At 35.3% G+C, this 20,164-nt stretch overlaps 3 protein-coding genes across 3 annotated transcripts; 1 reads left to right on the forward strand and 2 right to left on the reverse strand.

The window, feature by feature from the left end:
- Window positions 1-1,526: 1,526 nt before the first annotated feature.
- LOC140745747 (uncharacterized) lies at window positions 1,527-12,382 on the reverse strand. Its single transcript, XM_073077641.1, has 11 exons — window positions 12,377-12,382; window positions 12,233-12,285; window positions 10,867-11,721; window positions 10,323-10,464; window positions 9,846-9,980; window positions 9,312-9,422; window positions 4,801-4,862; window positions 4,120-4,308; window positions 3,701-3,809; window positions 2,620-2,754; window positions 1,527-1,901 (listed from the first exon to the last, which is right to left on the reverse strand). Exons 1-11 carry the CDS (start codon window positions 12,380-12,382, stop codon window positions 1,692-1,694), a joined length of 2,007 nt encoding a protein of 668 aa, XP_072933742.1. The 3' UTR covers window positions 1,527-1,691.
- A 4,071-nt stretch (window positions 12,383-16,453) lies between these two features.
- LOC140745712 (U-megalopygitoxin(8)-Mo12) lies at window positions 16,454-17,332 on the reverse strand. Its single transcript, XM_073077608.1, is given in 1 exon segment — window positions 16,454-17,332. A coding segment is annotated over 1 exon segment (879 nt).
- A 1,333-nt stretch (window positions 17,333-18,665) lies between these two features.
- On the forward strand, window positions 18,666-19,674 carry LOC140745713 (U-megalopygitoxin(8)-Mc8-like). Its single transcript, XM_073077609.1, has one exon. The coding sequence runs from the start codon at window positions 18,680-18,682 to the stop codon at window positions 19,592-19,594; it is 915 nt and encodes a 304-aa protein (XP_072933710.1). The 5' UTR covers window positions 18,666-18,679; the 3' UTR covers window positions 19,595-19,674.
- The last annotated feature ends 490 nt before the right edge of the window (window positions 19,675-20,164 follow it).

Here is a 20,164-nt window from a genome sequence, read left to right on the forward strand (position 1 = left end):
TGTAGAGATGATGAGATCCTGCACTGACTGATGGTCACCGAACACCGTCCCCACAATATATAGGTAACGGCGATCGATTACAATCCGCAAACAATCCTACGCGAATCAATATTTATTGATAGACCATTAATATTGGAATTAGACGCTTGTGCAATTTAATTAAATTTAGAGCGTTTTTTTCAATGTCCTATTTTATTGTTACGCACTCCTTTTCCTTTGGTACAAAATTTACTATACCTAGTTTGCAAATTTGCAAAGTTGCACGAGTAACATAGGCTATATTTTATGTGAAATATATTTTGAGGCGGTACAAAGGGTCAGCTAGTTATTCATAAAAAACATATTTACGATACATATATTAAAACTATTGAGATATTTGAATATTCCTTTGATTTTTCTTCTGAATCATACGAATTTAAAGATTCAGACCACTAGGGTAGAAGTTTATTCGTCCTAATACGTACGCATTATATTAAAATTTATGTAGAACGTAATGTAAACAGTTCTTCATAATCACGAAAAACTCTGACATGGTACATATTGAGTCAATTTTAATTGAATTTTCGGATGTCTTTGATAATTAAAATAGAAAGATACTGAACCGTCTTGAATTTGAATGAAGCCACAAAATAATTAGTTTATCACTTATTTTGCACGACTCATGATGCGAAGCATCAGAGAGTGCTTTACGATCGAAAAATTTTTTTCGCTTCATTTTTTTAATTCTTGACAAAAAAAAGAGAAAATTTACGCATAAATAACTAATACTACGTTATTTACGCAAGAAATAAATAAGTATTTCTAACATTTAGGAATATTTTAGAAAGGAGACGTGGCAAAACTTTATTTACGCAACAATTTCAATTCTCAAAACTGGTTACACTTTCTTGTTAGCAGTGATCAATGTATGTATTTAACTCATCTGTGTACACAGCATGATGTGTAAATATTCAAGGCTACATGCACTCATTATTTTAATACAAATATTTAATCGAATTAAGCTTTATTTGCGCGATATCAATTAGGAATCAGACTATAAAAGTTTTTTGTGAAGAATAGTATTTTATCAAGGTCTATTAAATTTATTATATGTAATACGTTATAAAAACATTTCTGACGTAAAATGAAAAACTTTACCCTTTTAAATCTTTGTCTATGTATACGATAATATGCTTTTGATATCCTAGATAATGAATTAGTATTTATATATTTTGAGTTTTAAAGCAATTTTTTAAATTATGTAAAAGATATTTTTTAGATATTTTTATTCTAAATGAATTATGAAGTTTTTTATTTGGAAAGCTATGCATTCTATTGTTCTTTCCAACTATTCGTATGTTTGGACAAATATCAGGCTACAAAACAGATTTGGGTAACATTATTGAACATTTAGATGTATTATACATAGAACATTATTAAAATAATGGATAGGTACGTGTAATTTGAATTCAGCTATGCCCTTAACTGAACTTTAACTAAGGGATGACAAAAATATCAAATTGAGAATATAGATATTTATTATAAAATCTATTATAAATACATTACGTATAAATATGTACACAGATAATTATAACAAAAAGCTTTGAAATAAATACAAAAATCTACAACACAAGCGCTAAACTAACAAGCTGGCAATAAATATTTTAAACATCACAAAAAAATAAAAAAAGAACGAAAACGGAAGTCAAGAGTCAATATCCGTTTGAGTTTGAGCGCGCGTTGCCATGGTTAAACCCGTTGCCATGGTCACCGTGGCCGCCATGATTGTAACCGTTGCCATGGTTACCGCTGCGTACGTTGTTCGCGTTTGCGTCGTAGCCATTTGAGCGGGAAAAGTCTTCAGTGTCTTGGTAAGAAACGCGGGGTTTAAAGCCGTGCTCGTCGGCTTCGTAGCTTACAGTCTGAAAAGAAAAATAATCTTTAGTCTGTTTAATTATTCGGAAATAGCGCCATCTATCCTTAAATAACTGGAATTCGCCATAGTGCGAAATAAATTAAAATCTCTTGCGTATATTTAAATTTCTTTATACGAATTTGAGTGTGGCGTCATATTATGTCAGGCCTTTACCAGTTATGAAAAGAGGTCAGTGTGCTGCAGTGGTACAAATACATGTTTATCAACACTAATTTACCATTCCACTAAGTCTAAAGTGCATCGTCATTATTCACGTCATACATATGTACGATTTCAAAAATGATATCTTCAAAGCTTAAGGTTACAATCTGGAGCTCAAGATTTTAAGAAAAGAAATCATTTACTTATTATAAAAAAAACCTACTGTTTAAAAATATAGTCAATGATCACTCCCACAATTTAAACGAATCCAACAACACCTCATATATTAAAATCCATCAAGCCGTTTGGGGAGTAGAGCGTGCCACAGAATGAGATATACATACGCTCGAACAGTTATTACGTAGTATTACCCTTCCAGACGGGTAAAAATCCAAAATATTGACAACTAAAACTAAATATTGCCCCTAAATAAGTCACAATAAAAAACATATTCCTCTCTCTTTCTCTCCTCCGCGCTAACCCTTACTTCACTAAATATATTACTCCTAAGTAATTCCCCAAACAAACATCTCTCTCTTTCTCTTCTTCCCGCTAATCCTTACCTGCTTCCTCCCGTCAGGCAAGACAACATGATACTCCCCTTGAGCCCGTTCCTCCTGCCTTTCTTCATGATGCCCGAAGGCAGTACCCTGGTTGTAATCGTTCACCATGTACTCGAAATTGTAGCTCGCTGGCTCCTGTGTACAGAACTTAGTATAAGTACTATTGGTTAAAATTGACAAATATAGTTATAGAGTACTTATACTAAATTCTGTTGGGAAAACGTCTCTTGACGTTTTCTACTTAACTTGCGTCATGAACTCACAGCGCTAGGATTCCGTGGGTCCCATCATGGACACATACATAGACGAATGCAAAAATCTCTAAATCCAGAATAGAAATCTGAGACAAACCAATACGTTTTCTAAACTCTCAGCCTCACGCTATGATTCCCTGTGTCGTGTGCATAGATTAGTAAAGATACTTCGCCGCCTTGAAATTGAATGAAGCCACAAACGGCTTATTTTAGTAAGTTCTTTTTTTGAATTCATGACAAATAATAACATTTTTAGAGAAAAATTACGAATAAATAACTAATACTGCGTAATTTACGTAATAAATAAATTATTATTTCAAATATTTTAGGGACATTTTAGCACGGAGACGTGGCAAAACTTTTTTACGCAACTATTTCAATTCTCAAAACTGGGTACATTTTCTTGTTAGGAGTGAGTAATCTTTACTAATCTATGGTCGTGGGACACATAACAAGACGGATACACAAACACATAGACCCACACAAAAATCTAAATACATCATTTAAGTAGAAAACGAAACCAGAACATTCTGACCGTTAGACCGATATGGTGACCGCTCCGCCACGCGGATAGCATAAACATTCAATAAAAAGGAAGTAAATCCTGTTTCATTTCTAACCTCATTTAGACCACTATCTCCTGTTTCTTCTTTCCTACTTTCGTCCATAAGTATCACTCTTCCTATACCAATTTTCTCTCTCTATCCCCGCTCTCTCTCAGTCTATTTTTATTTCTCTCCTTTGACATTTCCTATACCGAAAGCCTCTCTATATCGTTGTTGACATAATTTAGCGTGAAACAAAAGTAATTTTAACTTTTAACTTACTCCGCTAAGCTCGTCCAGGCCGTTCCTTCCAAAGGCACCCGCGTTGTGGTCGTAGCCCTGATGGTCACCACCGAACCTGGCTTGGGCTCCATGGTCGTGGGCACCGCTCCTAAAAAAATAGTATTTTATAATATAGCAGTAGCAGAGCATCGGGTCACGAGTCATCAACCCCAGATAGGATTACCTGAGGTCGACCACAGATGCGCCGCTACCCCTGAGGACTAAGCCTCGGAAAAGTATGTCTACCTTACCACACCTTTCAAACCAGAACACAATAATATAAGAATATAATCTGCTGTTATAAGGTAGAAATAGGTATGACGGTGTTGCCACCGGAGTCGAACCATAAAGAGTTCTACCACAGTCAAACAATTTTAAAGCCGTAAAATATTTTACACGTTTTAAAAACTTAAACATACCTCGCAAATCCATTTCCATGAGCCCCATGACCACCCTGAGCTCCATGACCATGAGCACCATGGTTTTGGCCTTGGCCCTGGAAGCTCCTAGCAGCGACTATTTGTGGGCCTCCGTCAGCGAAGCCAGGACCAGAAGGACCGCCTTGTGGATATCCAGCTCCACGTCCATTAGCCGAAGGGGGAAGGTAGCTGGAAGGTAGTCAGTAGAAATTCAATATTAATATTATAATTAGAAACAATTAATTTAATTCATTATTTTAAAAGTTGTCTTTCTGTTGTCCTTGTAAGTTTATTGTTACTCGTATTAAGAAGTTATTTTTTTAAACGCTTTATATTAGCTTCTCTTGTATGTTTGTCAGTGAGTAACTCCGTTTTTCAGCAGAAAGAGATCAACATACATCCTTATCTTACCCTGCATGTATGAAAGAATGAAATAGAATACCGAAAGCTTTTTAGTTGATTTTATCATAAAAGCGTGTTTTTTAGTTTTTTGAACTTTATTCATTTATAATGATTAATTTGTTTATGCAATGCTGCATTAGATATTTTTACAACTTATAAACGAGATTTCGAAGGTTTTTCCAAACAGTAGCGAAAAGATCTCTTATTCAAAATTCTTGCAGATTTCGAGGTTCCTTCATCTTTACATTTTCAGGTTGTGATAAAGCAAATACATTTTACCTGTTGGATGGTGGTGGTTCGGCTAAAGCGATTGTAGCGACGATGGTGACGAGTACCAAGGACTGAAAATCAAAAGAGTTTTCAAAATTAAATAAGATGAAATGATTTTTTTATATATTTTATAATATAGAAGTATCAAACGAGCACATAGTCCTCCTGATGGTAAACGGCTACTGCCGCACATGGACATCTATAATCAACCCCAGATAAGATTAGAGTCTAAGGTCGGCCACTGATGTGTTGCTACTCCTCAGGACTAAGTTGGAAATCCTCGGATAAGTATGTCTCCCTTACCACATTCTTCAAACCAGAACACAGCAGCGCTTAACACTACTGTTATTTGGCAGAAATAGGTGTAACGGTGGTGCCGCCGGAGTCGAACCACAGGGTTTTACTACCTTCAGAATTTGATTTGCTTACTTTTAACAAACTGACAGTTTTTTTTAAATAAAATCAACAGTGTTAATAATAAATAATTTTGTTGTCAACCGTCATAATTTTGAATCTACCATTACTTCACTTGACCGACTTTGTATGAACCTTTTTATATTTGAACAACTCACCCATAGTAAAGATACTTCGCCGCCTTGAAATTGAATGAAGCCACATACGGCTTATTTTAGTAAGTTTTTTTTTAATTCTTGACAAATAAAAACATTTTTAGAGAAAATTTACGAATAAATAACTAATACTGCGTAATTCACGTAATAAATAAATAATTATTTCAAACATTTTAGGGACATTTTAGTACGGAGACGTGGCAAAACTTTTTTACGCAACTATTTCAATTCTCAAAACTGGGTACATTTTCTTGTTAGGAGTGAGTAATCTTTACTAATCTATGAACTCACCTTCATCTTGTTCTCTAAAGGCACGCACTACTTTTTGTCCCAAATAGTACTAATGGGTACAAAGATAAGAGATCTTGTGATGCACTTGTCCTAATTTGTAAGCTTATATACGTAAGTTTAAGTTCTGGTAGGGGTGAAAAATGGTTTCTCATTAGTGCTACAAAAGAGCTGTCAAGGTATACGGCTAGCGAGAACAACAAAATGCGTGGAGTAGACTTTGTGTGCAAAATTTTAGACGTAGACTTATTATTATGTCTGTTAATAATAATGATTTAGTAGAGACGTAAATAGCGACAGTTAAAATAATATGTACAGAAATAATAATGAATAATGAAAATGATGGGAAAAAACCATTTAAAAAAACCGTTTCGCTTATCAATTGTCATATTTTTTAACTATAGCAATAACCTGATCGGAATAAAAATATTTTTTCCACTTCCATTGTTTCCATAATTACTCGTATATTCTGGCCGCTGAGATAATGCATTACTGACAGATCATCTCTTAATAAACTATATAACTTTGAAGTGGTGTCGAGTATACGATGAAAAAATTAGCATAATTTATTTTCCGTACAAACGAAAATATCATTAGAACCTACGATAATTAAAAATACATTCAAGACATAGAAATGATAGTATCTACATCTACATAGTAGTACATCTTAAATTATTCCAAATTCTTTTTCTAGAACATTGCTAGAATTCTAATTCAATAATATTAATGTTAAAAGTATTGAAAATACATTTTGGGAAATAATAAAATTGAAATCGACTCTACATCTTTCCCTGTGCCAAATTACAAGGGTGAGCCCACGACATCGTGAGACGAAGCATGGCTTCCTAACATCTCTGTCACAATACAAAGTGGTTCACAATGCTTCTTACTTGAGTTTAATATGAAAGGTCACTTTTCAGGATCAAATCACTAAAATAAAGTAGTATCTACTAGAACCATAATAATGTATAGGTAATTATAATACGAGTATAGGTTGAAGGTGGTAGGACCTTTTGTGGTTCGACTCGGGAGACACCACCGCTACACCTATTTCTGCGTCATAACAGCAGTGTTAAGCGCTGCTGTGTTCTGATTTGGATGTGGTAAGGGAGACAAAGTTTTTCGAGGTGTTTCAGCTTAGTCCTCGGAGGCAGCAGCACATCTGTGGCTGATCTCAGGTAGGAATCTCTCCTATCTGGGTTTGACTACAGATGTCCATGGGTGGCAGTAGCCACGTACCATCATGTAGCCATTGCCACCTTCTTATTATCTGCGCGCCTTGGAAGATGCCTAAATAGAATAATTTGCCAAGTAAGAGTCGAACTCGCACATGGAGGCTTCCGTACCACCATTCATTATTTTTTACTTATTTTTATTTATTTTATTATTTTCAACAATACTTAGTTATATGATACAACAATAGATGGCGTTGGGGTGATGATGAATAAATGAATCTTTGTGTATAAGAGTAACATCAGATATCTTTTTCAGGATTCCGTACCCAGAGGGTAAAAACGGAACCCTATTACTAATACTTCGCTGTCTGTCCGTCTGTCCGTCTGTCACAGGGCTATATCTCCGAAACCGTAATAGATAGACACACGATTTTTTTACAGAGGATGCATAAGCATATAAATTCCTACATTATTGTTAACCTAGAACAGCGGTCGGCAACCTTTTAGCAGGCAAGGGCTACTCAGTGGCAAAATAAACTAAAGGTTTATAATATCTAGTTTCCTATGTACAAAAAGCGAGCTCTGGTGCTTCAAACGTATGCTAGTTAGTTATGCGAGTAAACAAAAATAATAGGGCACCATGTCAGCACCATTGATTTTAAAATATTTTACAAAACAAGTTTTGTCGATGTTTTCACTAAAAATTTAAGTTCATTCGTAAGCAATTTCAAGGAAAGTGCAATTGTTAAGTTAATTTCGGTAATCTTTATCTATTTGTGACACATTCGACTATTCATTTAGTTATAATAAAATGGTAAAAATGTTAAAGGTTATGTCAGTAATATTATTTTCAAATTTTGATGTTTTGTTGCTTAAGTAGTACCAGTAAGGAATTCGTTAAGTCGTACCTTGTACGGCTTAGGCATTGCTAGAAATTATTCACAATTTTTGTCTTTGTGAGCTAAATATTTTATGTTTTCTATTAATATACTATCCTTGCAAGCAGGGAATGAAGGAAAGCTTTATTGAAACTTAGAAATGTGAAATTGGAATTTAATAACCATGAAGTAAATACATGTAGCAGCAATTTGGCTCCCGTTCTATCAATCCCAATCTAAATACTATGTAAGCGTTTACATATTTTTGAAATCTTTTAAAGTTATCGCAAATAAGGAAAACACCATTGGGTGCAATTACCAGTGATATTACTTTAGGTAAGACTTAGGCTATAGGTGGTATGACTAAGGCGCCTGATTGCCTAAGTCGTACCGAATGTACTTTTTGAGAAAACGTTGAAATCACTATTTAAATAAAATATTTTTATTTTGATTTAAATATTTTATGATACTTGAGTAACTAAAGATTAAATTTACGCAAAAGATTGTCCTTCATATAAATTACCCTAAATAATACAACATTCCCTTAGGCGATACGACTAGAGCAACCTTCCCCTATATTGTATTAAATTATTATTAAGAACATTTTGATACATATACATACATACATACATACATACATACATACATACATACATAGTATCCACCATCAAATGTTAAAAAATATAATTAAAGGCAAAATATGCAAATGATGTAAAGACGCTATTCTAGCCTATTCTAAAAGTTGTATAAAGTTATAGCTTTTTTCAGTTGTTAATACGGTTATCTTGTGTAAATATATAAAAAGTTATATTAATGTTAACCTGTTTTAACAAAGTAAAGTTTGACATCTCATTACAATCATAATAATACATTAATATGAAAGTTAGAATTTGGATTTCCTATTTTTAACCGACTTCCCAAAGGAAGAGAGGTTGTCTATTCGACATGTATATTTTTTACATTACATTGTGTGGGGGCTGTGGGTGTCATTTATAAACGAACGAAAGATGTATTTTTTTCAAGTAATATATTTTGTTTAAAACACATTATATCACAAGCTTCAAATTATCCTATGAGGTACATTTTTTATACATTTTTAATTTGCTACAAAACAATAAATAATGAGTATTCGTGATCGTCAGCAAATTATTTAACAAAGCGCCTGATAATTTTGTAACATGTAATTGTACACGGTGTAATTATTGCCCTAAATATATATTATAAGAAAGTATAAAATTAAGCAACTAGAAAAGGTACTGGGAAGGAGTACTAATACTAAATAATTACATTACAAATATTTCACTTGGAAGCGATCTGACATCAAAAATAGATTTTCAAAAAACAAAAAGTAAGTGTGGTAAAACAACATTGCTATTACATTAATATGAGGCGCTAAACATATCAACAAAAAATCAACGACATTTTGTTTACAATAAGATTTCTGACCTTGAGTCCCTTATAAATATTTATATACATTGACGTAATCCGTTTCAAGCCGGGTCGTTTTATCATTCAATCTTTTATGTATCCTATTATTTAATTATAGCCTCTGTCATTAAAATTCTATCAGTAATCGTGTTTTTCTAATAAGGTCCATCGCCTGATCTCGCAAGATCGGAAGCATTGTCATCATATCCTGCACCAGACCGCCCTGATGCATCTGCCGGCTCCACTGATATCCTGGGCTTGAAGCCGCGTTCGTCAGCCTCATATTCCACTACCTGGAAACATTATAATTTTGGCTATTTAATATTATTAGGCATACTTTAAAATTTATGTGTTCTACGTTCAAAGGCCTATAAATACACTTGCAACAAAAATGTAAATTAATTATTTAAGTAGATGTTTAGTTGGCCGGACATCGATTTAGGGAACTGGAACCTTTGTGTAGGAAAACAGTCTGATCTTGTTCCAAGGTTCTCCTTAGAACTCTTTGTCATTCATCTACGACATTACCTCCCTTAGATGTAGGAGATATCTACCTTATAACCACAGTGTTAAGTGTGGAAGGGCATTTTAATGTTGACCTCAAAAGTAGCAACGCATCTGTTGCCGACTTCAGGTAGGACGTAATTCTTATTTGAGTTCGATGACAGTCCCTATATAGCAGTGACTATCAGATGAACTGTATGCTCTCTAAGTACCTGTTTAGTGCCATCAGGAAGAACAACGAAGTAGGATCCTTCAGCCTTATTTTCCTGGCGAGTCTCCGTGTGACCGAAGTCGCTACCGGTTTCGTAGTCATTCACTTTGTATGCGAAGTCGTAGTTAGCTGGCTCCTAAAAGGGAACACTTGTTAAAAACTTATCGTAAACAAAGTAGTAAAGCAATTACGTATTTCTATGGTAGTAGTTAGTAAAAATATATGTTAGCCCCCCTTTGCTTCACAACCTTACAAGTTCACATCGGAATCTTTTTAGGTAAATAATAATGAACTACAGTGTTACGTTAAAAGCCATTGATTTCGACCCAAGGAAAGAAAGTGCAACTTATTTTTTTTTCTAACGCACACGTTTATTTTATTCAAACGACGTTAAGTATCCGAAATTTCTTTTATAGATACATTTTGGGATAGTAGGGACCAACATTACTAATATTTACCAGTATTTATGATAACGTACCTGATTAAGCAGCTCATCGAGTGCACCCCTAGCATACCCATACCCTTCACTCGACAAGGCGCTGTACTGGTCCGGCACTCCATATTGATCTGAGGGCATATCGCGGGCTGATGGTGCTCCGTATTTCGCTGATGGCGAGGACCTGAAATGGAGATATAATTTAATTTTTGAAGTGAAAACTTCTACAGCGGCATTGTGATGGGTTAGTAGGTAGTTTAACATTTTTACGTTAAACTCCCGACAGGAACACGTGGCCTGATCGAAAATTCGTAAGATGGCAAAGCAAACTGCAAAAGTCAAGATGTCATTCGATATCAGTATAGAAAAAATATGTGAATGGGTGTCAGTTACATTTTGTATTTATTATATTTTATTATTCAGATTAAGTTTCGAAAGTTTTCACTTCTGCCGGCACTGGCAAAAATAAAATGATAATAGTAATTAACATTTATAATTTTTGAGCTGTACTAAAAACTTAATATTAATCGCATTTCATGTCCTTTCACTACAGCAAGTAATAAAAGAAATACGGAGAACTAATTACCTGGCTGCAAAGGCAGATGGGAAGGCGTTGGTCTGCAAACCAGCTCTGCTTAGTGGAACCCCGTATTCTTGAGAAAGACTCCTTTCATTGGGTGCTCCGTAAGTGTCGCTTAAGCTCCTCTGGCTAGGGTACGAGCCCTGGTAAGAGTCAGAATTCCTTGCGCTAGGAGCTCCGTATTGGGTAGAAAGGGAACGAGAGGCGCCGTGTTGACCGAATGAAGACCTGGCTTGGGATTTACCGAACGATCTCGAACTAGAACCAAAGCCATGACCAGCAGACCGTCCGAAAGGAGCACCATATTCCCGTGAAAGAGAATTAGACCCAAACTGAGAGTTCCTGAAGCCTGGTGCGCCGTATTTTTGGGACGGGTTCCTTGCGAAGGAGCTGGAACCAAAGCTTCTTTGAGGAGGTCCGTACTCTTCGGAGGGTGCACGGAAATCACCACTGTATTGCGAAGATCTTTGGAGAGGCGCTCCATAAGAGTCAGATGGGAAGTTTCTTGACGCAAAATCTTCATTGCTACGTTGGTTTGGAGTTCCGTACTCCTGGGTAAGACCTCGGGAGTTATGTTCGTGGGATTGACGCGTTGATGGGGCTCCATATTCTTGGGACAGTCGAGCTGACGGGGCTGTATACTCTTGGGAGAGTCCACGTGTCGCCGGCGTTCCATACTCCTGGGATATTCCACGGAAACCGGGGACACCGTACTCTTGAGACGGACCTGATCGGGCGTTCGGCGCGCCGTACTGTTGGGATGGACCACTTCTAGATGCTGGATATCCTTGACTGGATGAAAGGGATCGTTGGAGATTCCCATCGTGACTGTGTCCGGGCAAAGCTGAGGAGTAGCTGTCACTGTAATTAAAAATGTTTTTGAAAAATGTTTTTTGAACTGGTGGATTTTTTTGAACTTTGCAATGATAATTAGGAGTTTGTATACTGTTTTAGATGTAGTCTAGGTAGGTCCCCTCTTACCTATATTACACATATTGAAAACATTAGAAAAAGAGTTTTCTAAAGAAAATTTACGCTTTATGTGTTACTATCATATCAATATGCAAGACTTTGGGTGATATTAAATAGTATACTTAAGTAGTATTTCGTTATTCGAAAATATATTTAAGTGTATAAAATTGTCGTGTCACAATGTTAGTTACCGTACTCCTCCGAAACGTCTTTACCGATTTTCACCAAATTGTATATGCATATTCAGTAGGTCTGAGAATCGGCTACTATCTATTTTTCATACCCCTAAGTGATAAGGGTTGTTCACCCTTAACATTTTTTTTATTTATATGGCACTACGTTTGCCGGGTCAGCTAGTTTAAGTATAATTAAATTATTGTATTAAATAAGAGATACATACCCCACTGGTGGTTCAGCCAATGTAAAGGCGAGAAGATTTAACAGTAGGAGTATCTGAAAAAAATATTTTAAGACTCAGTTATAAAGCAATAACAAGTATTCAAATATAAAACTGCTGATTTTATTAATTACAATTTTATTTTACCTTCATTGTGTAAACTTTGAATCCAGAATTCTGAAACAAGAAGACAAATTATAAAAAATACGCATAGAAAAAAGTTTTTAAAACCAATATATTTCGTATTCTTTTCGGGAAACCCATAACTCATAATCTCAGATAACCATAGTATGGAGGTGCATAACACATAATTTGCCCCTTTCATCTAATTGATCACATGGTTGCTGTTACGGCTTCCCAAACCATCAGCAGCAACGAACACTGCTGTTATTAGGCAGAAAAAGATGTGGCAGAGATGCTGTCGGAGTCGAACCACGAAAAGTTCTACCACCTTCAATCTTTTAAAACAAGACAGCAGCGCTTAACACTGGTGTTATATGACAATAGATTTGCTACCCCTGAGGACTAAGTTGGAATGCCTCGAATGAGTACATATGCCTTACCACACCCTGCAAACCATCAGTAGCAATAAATACTGCTGTTATTAGCCAGGTAAAGGCGTGGCGTTCCAAAGTCGAAGCAGAAAGACTTCTAACACCTTTTTATCTTAATACCACTGGTTTGTAAGAGATATGTGTGACATCGATGCCTTCAGACTCAAACCACTTATTAGGCCCTTGAAGGCATTGGTCTACATACCCAAAGACGAGATGAGAGATGTGACCGCTGAATGATCTCTTGGTCTAATCGCCGAACTATTTATACCAAATGCAATTTGACGATACACAACCAAAACCAACCTAAATCTTCAGATGCCATACAACTTGCCATCGTATCTTAAGACGTATCTCAAGGGAATATGGTGGTGTGGTTTTTTCGTACTGAGGTTCTATTGTAAGTGAAGCCTTCGTGACGACATGTGATTTGTATTGTTTGGTAGATCCGAATTGTCGCCGATCGAAATGTAGATCAAATATAATGTTCTATTAAATTTTATGGACCTTCACACTTATTAGTTTAGATAGATCTTTACTAATAACGTGATTCGATTTCTTTCATATTTTTATTATACATAATAGAGAAGTAGTACGATCTAGAAGTGTACCTTACTCAAAGCATATTAATAATCTTATTCAAAAATCTTAAACTTTTTAACCGGTATCGATGAATAAAAATTGAATTTCAAACGGTGGTATACGTATTTCCTTGAAGCAGTTCTGCTATCTGTTAATTTATTATAATTTTATTTTGAGACGATTCATTATGATTGATTGATTTACCCATTTTCTAGGTTTTAGTTCGATTAGCAATAAAAGCATGAGCATTTTTTTTAGTTTTTTAAACTAATATTTATTTGCTATACGGTGCCTCCCGGAGTCCAAAAAACACAGGGGATCAGTAAAAGTACGAAAAGTAATCTTGGAACGTGTATTTACAATAAATTACTTATATACTACGGATTGCTTATTGCAACACGATAATAAACACTCAATCTACACTCATACTACTCAAATTGCCCATTGTCGTGTCCATGTGGGAATGTAGACCATAAAATTTCCTGTGGAAACTCTATCGATAATGAATTGAGTCCTAGACTCTGCGATCAGAAAGATGCCTTTACAACATCAATTTCTACTAGAAATTTATAAGATACTAGATTTGATGCCAAAAAAGTCTATCCTCAACCCCAGACAACATTAGATACCTTGTTTCATTTATACCTAATATAGGAGTAGCATACGAGCATGCAGTCCACCTGATGGTAAGTGGCTACTGCCGCCCATGGACATCTGTAATCAACCCCAAATAGGATTAGATATTCCTACCAGAGATCGATCACAGATGCGTCGCTCTCCCTGAGGACTAAGCTGAAACGCCTCGGAAAAGTATGTCCCCCTTACCACAACCTTCAAAACATAGAACACACCAGCGCTTAACACTACTGTTAATAGGTAGAATTAGGTGTGGCGGTGTTAGTGGTAGTCGAACCCCAGAGGGTTCTACTACCTTCCTACCTGAGGTCGGCCAAAGATGTTAGGTCTAAGTTAGAGCGCCTAGAATACGTGTCTCCTTTACCTGTAGCAGTGCTAAATATTACTGTTTTTAGGCAAAGATAGGTTTACTTAGGTTATTATATCTACAGTTACTTAGTTGCTAAAGCAAATTAATTGTAACCACATAGAGTCATGAGCTTGAATTGCTTAATCGCTCTACGTAGGCTTTTACAATTGTTTGAGATGTTCTATAAGTTCATGCATTACAAACGTGGGCCAGTGGCACTGTTCTACGGTTGGTTAAGTTCTTGATTACTATATATGTATAGCAAAAGTTATTATTTCTTATTTACTTTATTGTTCTTAAGTATTTATTATATCTTCTTATTTCTTATGTTCTTTTCATTATATTCCTTTTTTCCCTAAATCATAAGTGGGGCCCCAAAGGCAATATATTCTCTTAAAACACACGCTAAGATTTACCTTTAACATTTCTAAACTAAAATATTGACCATTTAATGGTGGGGTTTTAATTAATAGGATTTAATTAGCACTAGAAATAATGGTGAAGGAAAATATCGAGAAGAAAACTACAGCTACACACCTAAGAGTTACGAGTAAGAAGAGTTCTAAGGTGTAGTGTTTATACTATTCGCAATTGGCTAGCGCGGTGGACTATGGCCTAATCCTCTCTCATTCTGAGAAGAGACCCATACCCAGCTGGGACAGTAATGGGTTGATTCAAGTTCAAATTCAAATACTTTATTTGCTAGAATACAGTTATTACATAGATATTATGTACATATTACAGTCCAGTGTGTTCTACCTGTATGAGGTTTGCTCTGCTGCTGCTGAAATTAAAATTTGTTACTAATTGAATTATAATAGCTGAATGGCATTAGTCGATTAATAATAATAATTATGTAACGACGACGATGACGACGTGACGTATCTCTCTTAACCATAACTTAACTCAGTTCAACTCGCCGTACAACTGGCCCTCATTAGCCCATTACTGTTTAAGGACACCGAGTGCCACGCATGTCTCGATCACAGCTGTGGTACATTAAACTAATGAATCGATATATCATTATGTAATGTACGTGAATGCATTGTGTGACGTATGTTGAAAGATCATCTGAGACAAGGCGGTTGACCATTGAATAAGTTTTTCTTATTTAAAATGTATGCAGTGTAAATTCACATGAATTTTGGTGTTCGGAAGATCCAGACTTTAGTTTTGTGCGAATTAGAATGGAACGGACATTTATCTTTACGGTAAAGAAAATCATAGTGACATGAGTAACAGCCTATTTTAGCGTTCTACAAAGATTGTTTGTTTTTTGAATGTGGCAGAATCTATGGTTTGACTCGGACGCGAGCATCGCCACATCTATTTCTGCCTAATAATAGCAGGGTGAAGCTGCTGTGTTCTGGTTTGAAGGGTGTGGCAATTGGAGTAGTCCAATAAAAAAAAACATTTTACTTATAATAAAAAGGATTATGAAATTATTTCTTTCTGCCTAATACCAGCAGTGTTAGGCGTTGCTGTGTTCCGTTTTGAAGGGTGTGGTAAGGAAGACATACTTTTCCGAGGCGTATCAGCTTAGTCCTCAGGGGTAGCGGCGCATCCGTGGCCGACCTCTGGTAGGAATCTAATCTTATCTGGGGTACTGATTACAGATATCCAAGGGCGGCAGTAGCCACTTACCATGAAGTGGACTGCATGCTCGTCTACTATTCCTATATTATAAAAAAAATTAAAATAAAGCAATTTACATTTTGAAAGTTATATTCAGATTTTTTAGTTTTAAAACGCTTTTATTGTCTTCACCTGTATGTATGTATGTTTGTGGGTTTGTGTGTAACTCTCCTTTGGATGCTGACATCAACACCACGATTCATCGGTCGTGGGTTCTAAACCACGGTGAAAAAAAATTTTTTTCGGCAAATTTTATAACAATATATCGAACTCATCGGAAAAAAGCGTGGGGTGCTCCATTTATCTGTTTTCGAAAAGCACCCCACACCTTTTTCACAATTATACTTTTTACTGTTTCTTAATTGATTCCTAGATTGATTTTTTTTTCTACTTTTTATTTGATGTTATAATAAAAGCATGTTTTTTTAGTTTGTTTTTAACTATATTTATTTTTAGTTATTATTTTATCTACAGTGGTAATCCAGACTCCTTGTCATACACTTTCAAAGACGCATCAGTGTAGAACCCAATCTTAATGACCTCTACTGCCGTCCTTTCGTTAGTCAACCCACCACTCTTCATCACACTGTCAATCGATGGAAACCAGAAATGATGTCCATTCAACTTTCTCTTGAAGTTAACAGCCGCGTAGCCTCTCAGTGTTGTCTCATACACGACTTCAATTTCTAGGTATCCTCTATCTGCTGAAAGCACAGCAGTTGCTGCCTGTCCAGGCTGCAGTTCCGTCTCCATTCCAGCGCTGGTACCAATTGTAACAGTTTCAGACTTCTCTTCACTCTCGCCCCAACTTGAAGTGTATGAAAATCCAGTAGTACCAGTTGCTTTAGCGAATAACACATTCAAACCATATTCAACCTCTTGTGATACGACGATTTCTGTATTCTTCGTCCAAGTTGTTGTCACCGTATTTTCTACAGTTTGGCTCATACCTGTATTCACTTTTATCGTGTGATTGGAGACGTTGTCAAAGTCTTGGGACATCACTACCACCGGTTGCTTCACTACATTCTTCACTTTCGCTGATTTTATCTATAAAACCCTAGACACTTCCTCCCATTGATACGTTTTGTAAAGATCTCCCCAAGGGGTAGGGCTTTTTAAATAAACATTCCTAGGTTTTCTTCCGTAATGAAGTTTAACTGCACCAGAAAGTGCCTCATCGTCGAGTCCGAACAGTTCAACTTCGTGATCCGTAACAACTTTTACATCATGGCCGGTAAAATTTACGGTCACATCACTAGCGCCTTTGCCCGCAGTTATGTCTATATTTATTTTAGCATTTATGATTTTTAAGAGCAAAATCACAATAAGATCTCTTATTTTCATTCTCGTAAAATTCGACTATGTTCAGAGGCCGTAAAATATATATTATTCTGGTATGGACATAATTATATAATTTATTTAGTTTAAGCTTGTTATAGATAAAGAATTTAAGTACAACAGAGTAATAAAAAATTTATACGTTAGAAAAAAATCCGTTTTTTTAAACATATTCCGCGTATGCAGGAGGCGAAAAAATTTACTTACTCTTTATATTAAAATATTTTTTGATTTACTTCGATTTTCAGACTTATTATACTATATTTATATATAGTATATTATTATAGTACTACAATATATTATAATACTACTTACTATTTAGAAAACCCACCTTATAGGGTGAAAAAAAATTCAGAGTTTACTAGTCCTTGTGTATAGTGAATTTAAATATAATATGTAGTTTTGTTTAAATTCACTATGTTAATTAGTCTACATCGATTCAACTTGACCCGTTGACATACAGATAACATATCTAATTCAAACAAATTTATGTAGTACACATGCTACGAATTGGTTATTTTTGAAGAAATATTTTTTATTAGTAGTTTTCTTTTTGTAATAATGGAGTAGCAGACGAGCATGCAGTCCACCTGATGGTAAGTGGCTACTACCGCCCATGGACATTTGTAATCAACCCCAGATAAGATTAGATATTCCTACCTGAGGTCGGCCACAGATGCGCCGCTACCCCTGAGGACTAAGCTGGAACGCCTCGGAAAAGTCTGCCTCCCTTACCACACCCTTCAAACCGGAATACAGCAGAGCTAACACTGCTGTTGTTAGGTAGAAATAGGTGTGGCGGTGGTGCCGCCGGAGTCAAACCACAAAGGGCTCTACCCACTCCAAATTCACCAAAGTAGTTTCAATAAAAATAATATATAACTGAAAATTTGTACCTTCATTGGAGTGATAGTGGCGCCATCTGTCGAAATTGGTCGTACCAACTCAGAAACCTTCGTGGGCTCATGCACAACAACTTTGCTAAACATCACCACATGATCAAATGCATAGTTTACGATTCTATAAAGGACATACAGACAAACATTAATTTTTCAGTTGTATGTATGGCATGTAATTGTTTTTAACGCAGGCGAAGCCGCGGGCACTACTAGTAGCTTTATATATTCCCATCTTTATTAAGATTTATTATAGATGTACCTACTGCTTAGTATATGACGTATAAGTTATAAAAATATTATATGTTATTGATCACTGCGTCTTAGGATTAAATTACAAATATTAATTTATTATCGCGATCTTCTTAGCTTGAGCAAAAACAAACTCCGTATTTATAATTATTTGCATTATAACAATTCTCAATGTTCGTTTTTCGACATTAAAGTGTAGTTTAAAATGATAAATGGTTATATAGTGGTGTTACTTCTCATAATAACAAGTTGTTATTCAAAAATACAAATAAATATCCGAACAGCTTCGAATATAAGAAAATCAGTGATTACTCATTCCGGTTCTGGTGACAAACTTGTTACGGAAAAAGAAATAAATGCGTTTAATATAAGTGATAGTAATTTAAAAAGAGGGGTAAGGGTTGAACTTGGGAAATATCCACAGGATGTGTTCATTAAAGATCCCACACGTTACGGTAATTTATATCCAAAATATAATTGGAGCCAAGTGACGACTAATGTTCGTGTGAAAAGAGCCCAAGTAACTGAAATCGTGAGTGAAAATGCTACTTTGAAACGACATAATATTGTTAATAATACTTCTGGGAGGATTGTAAAGAAAGTGAGTTTAAAAGAAGTTGTCGAACACACCGTATCATCCTCATGGTCCGACGAAGGATTATCAGAACTCGATGTTTCATATCACGTCAATATGATTTACGACGGTGGTTCTTTTAAATATGAAAACAAATGGAGAAATAATGTTTTCCAAAGTTCTTCCTTTTTATTCGGAGTGCCAAATATTGGTGATATATTAATAGCACCAGGACAATCAGTTACCATAGAATTAAAAGCGATGAAAATTATAATGCTAGTTAAAATTGAGTTTGCAGCCAAACTAATAGGTAATGTAATAGCAAATTATGCACTAAATTACGGAAAGCATCATCTTTGGGCACCAAGTGTGGATGATATTATGAAAGCGGCGAAATTAAAAAACGAAATAGTTACAACTGAATTCCTAGAAATACGATGTTATGTTGAACCTTATTTGAAACTTTTTGATACAAATACTCTAATGCCTGTTCATACTATAAATCCTTTTTATGTGAAAAGGACTCAAAAAAAGAAGAAGACGTAAAATATATGAAAATTGTTCGGAGGGGTCTCTAAGATGTATTTATAGTTATAGAATTCTAGTTATTAATAAACTTTTAAATATATATATCTGAGGTGTCCTTTTATAATTGTCACAATTTACTTTTAATAATTTACCTATAATTATGATGGACGCAGGAACTGTACAATTAAAATATTAAAGATTAAAATATAATTAAAATATACTTGAATATTATCTTTCAATGATTTTACTTCCAGTACATTCCAGCGATTAGCACGATCTGACAAAAAACAAAGCATATTCCAGTATATAATTAGCAAAGAATAAGAAAGATTTGAGGCCAAAGTCCATTTTACTTCATAGACGCAATTATTTATTAAAGGAAATTCTAGTGTACTTGTGAATGCAATTATATTGTACTATGTTCTGCTCGCGGCTTCGCTCGCGTTAAATTCTGAGTCCGTATTCGAATGGAATAGGCAAGTCGTTTTATAAGTAGTATACAAAGAAGCAAAATTAAATAGAAACACAAAATAACTCACAATGATCGAATCTGTTAGGAATAACCAAGTTGATCTTTTATAGCGTTAA

This window comes from Epargyreus clarus, unplaced genomic scaffold, assembly GCF_041222505.1.
Source record: "Epargyreus clarus isolate Ecla_fem2 unplaced genomic scaffold, WU_Ecla_fem_2.2 ptg000011l, whole genome shotgun sequence".
Classification (NCBI taxonomy): Eukaryota; Metazoa; Arthropoda; class Insecta; order Lepidoptera; family Hesperiidae; genus Epargyreus; species Epargyreus clarus.